Source organism: Notamacropus eugenii, chromosome 4 (assembly GCF_028372415.1).
Source record: "Notamacropus eugenii isolate mMacEug1 chromosome 4, mMacEug1.pri_v2, whole genome shotgun sequence".
NCBI classification, from domain to species: domain Eukaryota; kingdom Metazoa; phylum Chordata; class Mammalia; order Diprotodontia; family Macropodidae; genus Notamacropus; species Notamacropus eugenii.
This window is the reverse complement of record NC_092875.1, coordinates 146,436,315-146,448,568: the sequence shown is the minus strand read 5'-3', so window position 1 is coordinate 146,448,568 and position 12,254 is coordinate 146,436,315. Positions and strand designations below refer to the sequence as shown.

The 12,254-nt window shown below is 32.3% G+C and overlaps 1 protein-coding gene across 13 annotated transcripts in view; it reads left to right on the top strand.

The window, feature by feature from the left end:
- The window catches only part of RIMS2 (regulating synaptic membrane exocytosis 2), an 842,692-nt gene that overhangs the window by 623,497 nt on the left and 206,941 nt on the right, over positions 1-12,254 (top strand). For all 13 annotated transcript variants that reach the window (XM_072603307.1, XM_072603309.1, XM_072603321.1 and 10 more), the window contains one exon: positions 4,404-4,504. In XM_072603307.1, coding sequence (XP_072459408.1) covers positions 4,404-4,504 — 101 coding nt within the window. The remainder of the gene's footprint in view (positions 1-4,403; positions 4,505-12,254) is intronic.

Below are 12,254 nucleotides of genomic sequence, written 5' to 3'. Positions count from 1 at the left end.
GAAAAACCCACCTATTTCTTTCACTTTTTCAAGTATACTGCAGAAATCATTAGGCCTACATACTTATGATATCTGCAGCGAGCACATAAATAGGGCTAACTAGGCAATGGCTGCTTTATTACAATTAATCTGGCCATTCTCAACTATATAGGTGAATATTAATTTGCACTTGCTGTTTAAATTTATTATTAATTTTCCATTGATGGCAACATATAAATATTGCCATTTTCTAGTTTTGCATTTTTATTCTAAATTGTTGGCAGCCAAATGTAGTTCTCTTTGTTAGAGTGAAATTCCTACATTACATTAAATATTACATAATTATTGAAGTATTTTGTTGATGTTTTTTAAATTGAGTAAATTTTCAAATTGTAGATGTTTAATTCTAATATACCAGTACCCAAATTATATGTATCTAGTTAAGGAAAAATAAATATTTTTGTTATTCTTGCAAAATTTCAGAAAATATTAAAAATCAGATCAACAAAATACTGGAATTCTTATGTGAAGGAAATGAAACCTGAATTAGTTGAGATTGTTTTAGGTTTTTACTATTTTGTGAAAATATTTCAAATAATTTAAATAGTTTCCGAACCCCAAACCACATTAATATTTTTAGTTATTTTTCTCTACTTAATGTTATTAAAATTCTAAGATGATATCAAAGAAACGAATCTTGTAGAATTAAAAACTATTGGAAAAGTTAATGGAGTAGGTATGGAGAAAGATTTTTCACAAATCAAATACAAATTCTAAATTTTTTGGAATACATATGATGGAATTAATACATATATACACATACATTTCCAGCACAATTTAAATCAACTCTAAGGTATCAGTGAAACAAATTTGAACATTATTGAAATGATATTTGATTATTACTTGGAAAAATAGGTCTAGATATCTGCACATTTAGACATTGATTTCTTGAAAACATTTTAGAGCATAAATTGTTTTGAGATAAATATTCATCATTTTAAAAATGATAAATTTATTTGATTATACTAATGAGTTTGGCAAATTTCTATGGTTTTAAATTTATAATAATATAAAACTTAACTATATGACATTTCCATAGTCACTATCTCAGACATTTTGCATTTAGTGAACATTTAATAAATAGTTGTGAAATGATGAGTGTTCACTTTTTAATTACAGAATCTTAATTTTGAATAACAACTTAACTGTTATCTTATTCAACCATTCTAAGGATCAAAACACTAATAGACTTTCCCTCCAATGAAAGTTAAAGTTGTTCCTCCTTAAGAGTCTGTAAAAATTGTGGGCAATAGGTATAGATATCAAATTATTTGAACCAAAAGTCAGGCTTAGATTTTTATAGAACATCTGACTTCATAGGGACTGAGTTCACAATTGTGGACCCAGTACCTCTTCCCCTAGATCTTAAAATTAAAGTGTTGAGGAATATCTAAATGTCATGGTTGCCATGAAATTAATGGAATAAAAGAGACATTCATCCAGGCATCAATTTTTATTTGTAGAAGCAGTTATGGAGGCAATATTGTTATTCAATAAGACTAAATAATAAGATATTTAATTGGACTAGATCCCTTTCCCTGAATTGAGAGGCACCATGGTATAGTGAGCAGAGGTTCAGCCTGGGAATCAGGATGATTGGTCCCAAGTCTCATCTGTGACAAAACATGAGCTTTGTGACTTAGGGTGAGTATCAACCCTTCAGTGCCCCAGATAGCTGTGACTGTAGAATACAAGTAAATGCCGATCTACCTTACTTAGAGACGGTTTCTATTCTAGGAGTTTTTATACACAACCAAAAAAAATCGTTTGGATCAAAAATTATTTTAAAAATACTTTCCCTGAATGCACTTCAACTTTTGCTTTAAAAAAATGTGGCTAATTAATCGTTTCCCTTTCATAGCTTCCAGAAATATCAAAAGAACGAATGATGCACTAAGTCAAATTCCCCCAGTTTCCTACTCTGATTCCTTGAAGTATGTATGCACTTTTGGAAGCCATTTTCAGCTTATTCAGTTTTCTAGATTGCAGGCTTGTTGTTGTTGTTCAGTGAGTTGTCATGTTTGATTCTTTGTGACACCATATGGAGATTTCGTGGCAAAAGTACTGGAGCAGTTTGCCATTTCCTTCTCTATCTCACTTTACAGATGAGGAATTGAGGCAGATAGGAGAAAGTGACTTGTTCAGAGTCACACAGCTAGTAAGTGTCTGAATCCAGATTTGAACTCAGCTCTTCCTGGCTTGGCACTCTATCCACTGCACCACCTAACTACCCTTACAATTGTTAGCACCCTGAATAATTAAATGAGACCTCTGAAGTGGCTTGCTGGCATGTGTAAAGGGCTTAAATTCACTTTTGTAAAGTGCTATTGTATATAAAATATTGGCTCATTACTACATCATAAGAGTATGTAATTTCACTTTATAAATTTCAATTTGATGTTAAGACATTTTATATTTTACACTGGATTAGGCTTGTTTCTATAGGATCACAGATTTAAAGCTAGAAAGGACCTTAAAGGTCATCAAATCCAAACCCCTCATTTCAAAGCTGAAGAAATTGAGGCCCAGAGAAGTTAAGAGACTTGCCCAGGGTCACTCACCTAGTAAGTGTGCGAGGTAGTATTTGAGCCCCAGTGTTCCTTATTCCTAATCCTATACTGTTTCTACTACAAAAGCATTGCATTTTGTGACACAGCTTCTTCCCCCTACCTTATCCATTCCCTCTTTTTTCCCAGGACTTCAATTGAGACAAGTAATTGAATAAAACATTTTTATAATATACATTTATGTTAACGTTCATGAAAATTTAAAAATAGCATTTATTAGACAAGACTACTGGAAAGATTTAATCTTTTAACTGAAACTGAAGATATTTTTCCTTTTTATACCATTCAGTGTAAAAAAAAAAATACCCATCGTATTATTTGTGTTTGGAGTTGATTTAAATTTGCTAACTACATTTTAATGTAAGCATTTTAAATAATTATTCAAGATTTTCTTAATCCTTGTATAAATTTCTCCCTCTTTTGGCATTAAAATATTTTTTCTAACTTACTATTTACAATTACTCTCTACTTTGTAATAAAACTAGTCGTCAGAGAGTAAAAGTTTATAATACATTTGTAAATAACTGTCTTTGTGAATAGAGACTGCAGCTTTTTTTGTTATATAGGTATGTTTTCTTTTTTCCCTTTTGCTTTAAAACTTTAAAACCACAGAATGGCAAAATATCTATCTACTTCTAAGATATTGATACCTTAACTTTAGTTTCAAAATTATCCCAATTGAGGTATGTGGGAGTGTGTATGAGTGTGTATGAGTGTGTGTGAGTGTGTGTGTACATGTACTTATGTCTATAGATTGAGTTAGCGTGTGTATATTCATAGGAGCAAGTGTTTTCTCTTTTCTTTTCTCATGCTAAAACGTGTATGCTGACCCTGTGAATGAAAGATATGTTTTCTGGTTTAGAAAAACTAACAAACAAGATGCCTTTTCATATTTGAAAATCCTGTTCTTCAGGAGAAAAGTTATAAAAAGAGTAGCTTTTTGTTACAATCAGAAGCTGTATGCTCACTTTGAATATCTCTAGTTTATATATGTAGCAGTAGTGCCAGTTCCTGTTGGAATTAACTTACATGTCATAATAGGACTACAACTATATGTTTTTACCTCTTCCCATTCCTTTTCTTTTTCTGTGTTTATTTGCTGAAGATTACTTAATTATTTATTTTCTGCTTTGACTGGCACAGTATATTCCCAGGAGTACTGAGCCAAGCACTCTTTTCTCCTTTGTTAAGCATGGTTCACCTGGAAAGTGTTATTCTGAAGTGCCCCCATAGAAGTATATTGTTTTGATTCCCAGGGGCAAAATGATAAATCCTATGATCAGTTTAAAAAGTTGTTTCCATATATAATTTTTAAACTTTGTAATTTGGACCTATGCCACTCAAATTTATTACTTTATTTGCCAATACTATTTGGATACTGACAGAGCCTCCAACTCTTCACAGTAAAATGTTACAGAAAATTTTTAATCCTTATAAAATAATGTTTTGGTATACACAACATTCTCCTATATATATATATATATATATATATATATGCCACAAAATAATTCTTTCTTGGTGATATATTCTTTGGCTCTCCCTTGCACTGAAATTTATTTTAATTTGAATGTTGTAGAAATTAAGCTATTAAATATATTTTTCACATATATATTATTTATATGATTATAAAATAAGGAGGTATGTTTTTGTAGAAATAGAACCTGACTAAAATTTAGAATTGGAAAGTATATCTTCAGTGAAAACATTAGACTAATTTTTATCCTTTTAGAAAAATGTGTTACTTTAGATATAAACAATACTGAACGGTAATTGAATGGGTTTTCTTTTACTCTTTAGGTTCTATGGATATAGAGGAGAGAAATCGCCAAATGAAAATTAATAAATACAAACAGGTAGCAGGATCAGACTCCAGACTGGAACAAGATTACCATTCTAAGGCAAGGCATTTTTCTTTTTAATAGCGAAAAATAATCAATTAGTGTGGAATTAATTTTTTTGCATAGTTAAAGACAGATTATTCAGAACATATATTGAGTTCAGTGAACTTGATGAGGTTTGTGAGTTCTGTCACATGTTACATATTGTTTTTTAGCATTTAGGCATTTAGAAGAATTAATTGCATCTTACCTTATGTAGTGAATTATTTCAATGTATATTGAATCATCAGGATGGTTTGAAATCCTTAATTTTTATGCACTTATATATTCAAAATTATTCTACCCTCATCCATTTTGAGAAAGTTCTATTATCTTTCTGTAATTTTCGTATATGCAGAATTTAAAATATATCTCCTATCTCTCTCTCTCTCTCTCTCTCTCTCTCTAATAACTTCATGTTGATTCTCACTCAATTTTGAGTTAAATATACAAGAAAAAAACTTCCCCATATAAGAATAGGTCATTCACTGAAAGTAATTGAGAGGATTTACTACAATGGTAGATTGTAGTGCAAGATGATACATATTAATAAAAGTAGTGAAATTTTGTTGTGCCTTTATTTTGAATGTACTTTTCCATTTATTTTATTATTTTATCTTCATAATTTGATGGGGTGGACTATACCTTTGATTTTATTGGTATAAGATGAGAAATCCAATGAGAAAATTCCAACGAGAAAAAATTCCTCCATCTATTCAAACCAACACCTGTCTATGATTTCTAGTCTTAGAGAGCTGCCTGGGATACTTAGGTTAAATGTCTTGCTCAGGGGTTGTCACAGCCAATACGTTTCAGAGAATGACTTGAACTCATTCTCCCTACCTCCATGGCAATTAGTCTATCTATTATATTATGGTTTGGCAGGTGACCACCTTGAGGTCAAATATGGCCAGTCATCTAATTTTCTATGCTCTGTGAACTAAGAATGGATTTTTAAATATTTAAATACAATAAAACTTTTTATTTACAAATGTTATCTCCCAGGCCATACAAAATCAATCTGCATTACATCTTGCTGCCTCTCATCTGCATGATACTTTAGATTAATAAGGATATTCATAGACTGAAGATGTAGTTGCATTACTGAGTATGTCAGTCAAAATAATAGGAAGGATTTTGCTAATCTTTTCCATTTAGAATTTCATGGAAAAACAATCTCTCCAAATCATATTCAAGAGTACTGGACTTGGAGAAAGACTTGACTTTAAATTTTCTCAGATTTCTCAGTGACCCACACTTAATGCCTTTCAGCCATAGTGTCCTCATCTGTAAAATGGGAATAATGGCAGGGCTAATGAGACTATATATTTTAAGTGCTTTTTACCTATTATTATTTTAAATATTAATAACAATTATCATCAATATTGTATCTGCTATGCTTTATGGTTACATCTGCTTAACACAAATTATAAATGTGAGACATTTAGGCACATAAATTTATATAATTTTGTTCTACATTAAAATCTAACTTTTATGTTTTAATCATGGATTAGAGGTAATCTTACATTATTTCAAGGTTCTAAGAGTTGAGTAGAAGTTTTGAGCAGTCATACAAAGCCAGAAAACCTATAAGTAGGGAAGCAGCATGGTGCTGTGAAAAGAATATTAGCTCTGAAGTCAGAGGACCTGGGTTCAAATGTAACTGCTTATGTTATCTAGGGCAAATCACTTAACCCCTGTGGGTCCCAATTTCCTCATCTGTATAATTAGAAAATTGGAAGAGATATCTTCTTAAGTCTTTTCAGAGCCTACAGTCCTAAGAAATATGGCCCTGGCAACATTCCATGTTTGTCCTTTGAAGACTAGGCTTATCAAATTTAGAGAGGCTTATCATCAGGAAATTGAATACTTGGTAATATATTTTTTGAGTCTTATTGTCACTTCTTTCCATTGAGAAGAATAAAATCATTAGTCTTTTAAAGTATTATAAAAATAAGAATATATGTGTATGTTTACGTATAATATATAACTTGATATCTATAATATACAAATGTGCACAGTGTATATATATATATATATATATATATATATATATATATAATATATATATATGTATGTATGTATGTATGTATCCATGCACGTATTATCACCTATCCCTATGTATTTATATGCATATGTTGAGATCCCAACTGTGACCCTTCCTACGATGTAACCCTGGGGTAACTTAAATGCTTAAGGCTCCCTGTAGCATAAATGAGTTGTGCTTTACGTTGTTGAAGACAGTTGCAAGAATATTAGTGTCCTGTGCTTATGATATCACAGATCTTTCACATGTTCATAGACACACACGTAAGGATCATTGAATTTAAAGCTATAAGGGACCTTAGGAAGTACTTGATGTAACCCTTCTATTTTTTTTAAATGACAAAACTGAGGTACAGAGAACTGAAGTAACCTAAAAGCCACTAACGGCAGAGCTAGAATTCCAACTTGATTCCTTTAGCTCCAAAATAAATGATCCTTTTGTTACAACATACTTCCTCATTCTCTTTCATTTTTAATTATTATTGAAGTTCTTTCTGCTCAAACCCTTAGACTGACATATTTTTGAAGTGAGGAATGATCTTAGGAAGGCAAAAATCTACTGAACATGACCTTGTCTTTTCATTAGTTTTTCCCCTAAATGCAGATATGCCGCCTTGCAGGCACTGCACAGCATGAGCATTGACACACACATCACCTCAAGTAAAGAGCCTACGATTCTCCTGACAGCATTCATAAGCAGAGTAGAGTAAAGAGACCAAATAAACCTGCATTCCAATGTGTACCTAACTAAAGGCAGGATTCTTTAAGACTGTAAAACTGGAGTATAAGCCCTAACAGACTCTACAAATCTAAAAAACAAATCACGTATTTGTCTTGAAATCAACTGTTAGACTAGCTTTGCTATAACCCCCAGTATCCTCCTCCTCTTTATCTGAACACAGAATAGACTGTAAACTAAAGAAAATTAGAGTTAGAGCCTAAAGAATGGATTAGCACCATCCATACTCTGACTACAAGCTGCCATCTGAAAAAGTACAGTCAATTACTGAAGAGATTTTTCAGTAACAAGGCACCTGGAGGTCTTTGAGATATTTTTCTGTTCATGTGTCCCACTTACACTGTCTTTTCTGCTTTTACATTCCTTTCTATTGCTTTCTCTCCCTTATATCAATTGATAGTCTCTATTAATTATTCTTATTTTAATTGAAACAAGTTCTCAAGAGAAACTTTTAAGAAGAATTGTGTCATATTATTTTGAGTAAATCAGATATTTTATGATTAAGGATGCATCACATGCATTTTTCAAGATGTCAGTTTTTAAGGAACAGGAATATCCACACGTACAACCTATAAAGAAACATAGAGGTCCATGACTGACGACTCTGAGGATGTTTGCTAAGTCTGAATCTATTATCAAGAGCTCCAGTCTTTTTTCCTGCATCTTATAAATGGGACAGTGTGAACAAAAAAACCTTTACCAAATCTTATGACAGAAGCATTTTTGAAATTCAGAAAAGCTATATGTAAGAGAAACAAAAGTACCACTTTCAAGTTCAATTCCACAAACGTTTTTAAGTACACGTTCAAGGTATTGAGTAAAGTCTTGGAGACATAAGAATGGAATAAGATATCATCTCTGCCTCAAGGAACTTAAAATGTAATAGAATATCTTATACTCTAAGAGCATAGTAAACTACTGCTGTTACTCTGCACGAGGTAGCATAGCGGATAGAATGCTAGGCCTAGAGTCAGGAAGTTCTGAATTCAAATACAATTTGAGGCACTTACTAGCTGTGTGACCCTGGCCAATTCATTTAACCTCTATTTGCCTCAGTTTCCCCATATTTCCCCATTTGTAAAATAGAGATAATAAGAATACGTACCTCAAAGGGTTGTTGTGAGAATCAAACCACATAATGATAAAGAGCTTAGCACAATGCCTGTAGCATAGTAAGTACTATCTAAATATGAGTTATTATTATTATTATTAATCTAGTTTCATAAGTTTATTCAAAGTGTAAATTGTGATATCATTTGTTCAGCCCAAGATTTGGTACTGACTGAAAATATAATGTTGTATAAAGAAAAGATTTTGATAAATTTATAGAGAATAAATGTGTCCTAACCTATTTAAGTTAATGCCAGTGGGAATATTTATGTTGTCTTACAAAGAATATTTTAGTACTTCTCCCATAGACAAGGACCAGATGGACTAGACTATCTGATGTAGTATGGCAGCTTATGCTCTATTTATATTAAAGCCTTAAATAGGAATTTTCAGGGTGAAGTACATCATTTACACAGCAACTAGCAATGTTTCATGTAGAAGCATAACTTTCTAACATATCCTGGAAGGAGGAAAAGAAACAGGAGCTTAATTAAGAGAATATTTAATGGAATTTGGAAAATTCTTATGCATAGAAAAAAAAAATTCCTATCACTTTGAGTTGAAAGAAGCCAAACAACAGTAGGTCACTTTTGTAAAATGTTATGTTGTGTAACTTTGGTACAATGACTATTGTAGTTATCAGAGTTGGTGGGGCTATGAAAAAAGAAACCCAGGGCTTTAGAGAGGCTTCCAGCATCTGTTTTCTAGAGTTGTATTGTTTGCTACCTACAGAGATAAACAAATGTCTCAGGTCCAATGAGTCTAAAACCAGCCCTTCTGTCCTGGTTATGGTAACTTGCTCTTTCAGAATTAATAGAAAATACAATTAAAATATTAAGTTTAAATCATTAGCTGATAGAGTTTTAATTTGTTCTTTAATTTGCCCTGTTATAAAAAAAATCATATTTGCATATTACTTAGATATAGATAGATTAGATAGAGAATACACTAAGCACTTCCTATATATTCTCTGAGGAAATAAATAATTATTAACTTATAATTGCCTCAGGAGCTTATTTTCTAATGGAGGAAAACAACATATAATAGAGAACTGAAAAGGGGATAATACTGCAGGAAGTAGGGTAAAGAAATGGGAAAGTAGCATGAAGATCTGATTCCCACCCATAAATGACAAAGCATGTCCACATGCATTGGTGTGTTCTTGTCTTTTAATATGTGACTTTTTTCTGACTTCAGTTTCATTTTGAAAGTTCTATTTGACACTCTTTTAAACCTTCTTTACTCTCCTTAACTTGATTTCCTTTCAAGCTTAAAAGGGATGCTCGTATTAGCAGTGGTGCATCATGAAAGCTCAACACTCAGTTCTTTTCACAAAATAATTTTCTCTAATATATCAGTTGAGAGTGATTTAGATTACTTAAATGCCTTCTACTATAAAAGTATAATAATTATAAAAAATTCACCATCAGTAGACAAATATAAACTGGAGAATAGGACTTTCATCAATAGAATAATTGAAATGCTGCTTTGAGTATTCAACTCAAAAGAATACTAGAGTAACCAGCCAATGATGAAATTGTGTATCTGGAGGACAATCCTTAGAATGTTCTACTAGTTCTCTAGAAAGTAATAAGGTTCAAAATCTGGGTGGTCAAAACTGCTATAAACTGCAATGAAAGTTACACTAAAAATTTTGGGTAATACCTAAAGCTTTGAGGGATTCATAAAAAGCTTCTTGGTTGGAGATGAAAATAAAACAAGTAATAAATTCATACTAATTATTTAGGAACTTACTATCCATAGTTTTCTCTTTGATAAAAGGTTATTCAGTTATGGACTCTTTATAGAAGAGGACTATAAAAGAAAGTTTTAGAATGTTGGTGGAAAAGAAATAAATGTTTATATAGTGCCTGCTATGTGTCAGGCACTATGCTAAATGCTTTAAGTGGGGAACTCCTGAAATCTCAGAAAACTTGTTGGCTGTTAAGTAATACTACCTTATCCCTAATATAACTGATGCTTAGTGTTTTCTAGATTCCTAAATTAATAGAATTTGAAAGACATCATGTGGAGTAGTTTGACTTGGATTATTTCCATCTGTGTATTGCATTTAAAATGGGGTGTGTGGTAGTGGGGAAAGGAGCAGTGTCTAGTCATGTCTGTTCTGTCAGAAGAGGTGACCTTAGGTGAACCTTCTCCCAGTGAACTTTGCCTCATAGCAGTAGTAGAACTATTCAAAGCAGAACTTTTGTTTCTGTATGATTTTGCAGGGGGAAGAGAACTAGACCTATTATTTCAAGGGTATAGGGAAGGAACACTTGGAGGAAAGCAGATCAGCAACTATTATGTACTTTATGGCCTTGTTCAGGTCACAAAGCCAGTGTTTGTTAGAGATGGTAATTGGCTCCAAGTTTTCTTGACCTTGAGGCTACCTCTCTAGCCACACTCCATGCTTTCTCTCTCAAGGCAAAGTCTTTGAAGCCTTGATAAAAGCAGTAGAGAATTTTATACACATTTCATTTAATCCTCACAACAACCCTGTGAAATAAGTGCTGTTATTATCCCTATGTTAGAAATGAGGATACTAAGGCTAGGAGAGGGCATTCATTTATTGAGGTGACATAGCTAGTCATTGTCTGAGATGGGATTAGAATTCAAGTGTGATTTCTAATTTCTAATGAACTTTGTTCATTAATCCAACCTATAAGCTATAATCCAAGCTATATCATCAAATATTTCTTTTACTTCCAGTACATCCTTCATAGGTTTAGTTTTTGCTCATTCTCTTCCTTAGTTTAACTTTCTACTTCTTTTAAAATCTTGTTTTAATTTTTTAAATTCAGTAGTCTACTTTCCCCATTTTACCATAAAGCATTCTAAGAATGACTTTTGCCCATTTTATTTCATTACACTATATTACATATTTTTATACACACATTTATGTTATGTATACTTATAGTTTTATATGTATACATATTATGCATATATATGTAATCAAGGCATTTTACTTTCTGTATTTTAATTAAACTGTTCATACCCCATAATACAATTAGAACATAAGACTAGAATAAAGGCTATAATTTTGAAGACCTGAAAAGTACCTCAGAGGCCCTGTAATCTGTTCCCCTCATTTTATAGATGAGGAAGCTTTATAACAGGGAGGTCAAATACCCAAGGGCACACAGGTAGTAAAAATTAGAGTTAACTCTTTCTAATGTGCCACTCTACTTCCCTTGGTGTTGTGGGCCAGAATTTTGGTAGAACTGAGGAGATGTGTTAACTACTTTCTTCCCTTCCACTCCCATAGCACTAGTCTAGACTTTGCAAGCAAGGATGTTATGATGGTGACCAGGGGCACTTGGGATTAATTTTTCCCTCAGGTGAATGGATCTGGATTTCAGTTATGGACACTTTATGGAAGAGGACTATAAAAGAAGTTTTTAAGATGTTAGTGGAAAGGGAATAAATGTTTATACAGTGCCTGCTACGTGTCAGGCACTATGCTGAATGCTTTAAGTGGGGAGCTCCTGAAATCTCTGAAAACTTGTTGGCTACTTTTTATCTTTGGCAACTGCTTTTTAATCTTCTTACTAATGGTGGCATTTATTTGTTTTTATCTTCCGGACTGCTTTTAAATCACCTTGAGAACTGCTTCTACCTGAACATACTAGTCATGATTTGTTTGAACCTTAGCTCTCAGCGATAGATTGCATCAGATAAGGAATAGCAACCTGAATATTTGTGTATATGCACTCAGGAAAAACAAAATTGGACAGGGTAATATTTTGCATTAAAAAGGAATTCCAGGAAATGGACATAACATTGCCATTAGCATGTACTAAAAAAATACTTAAACAGAAAAAAAATCATCATAAACCTATATAGAGGCATGACATGCCCATGATGTAGGATTTC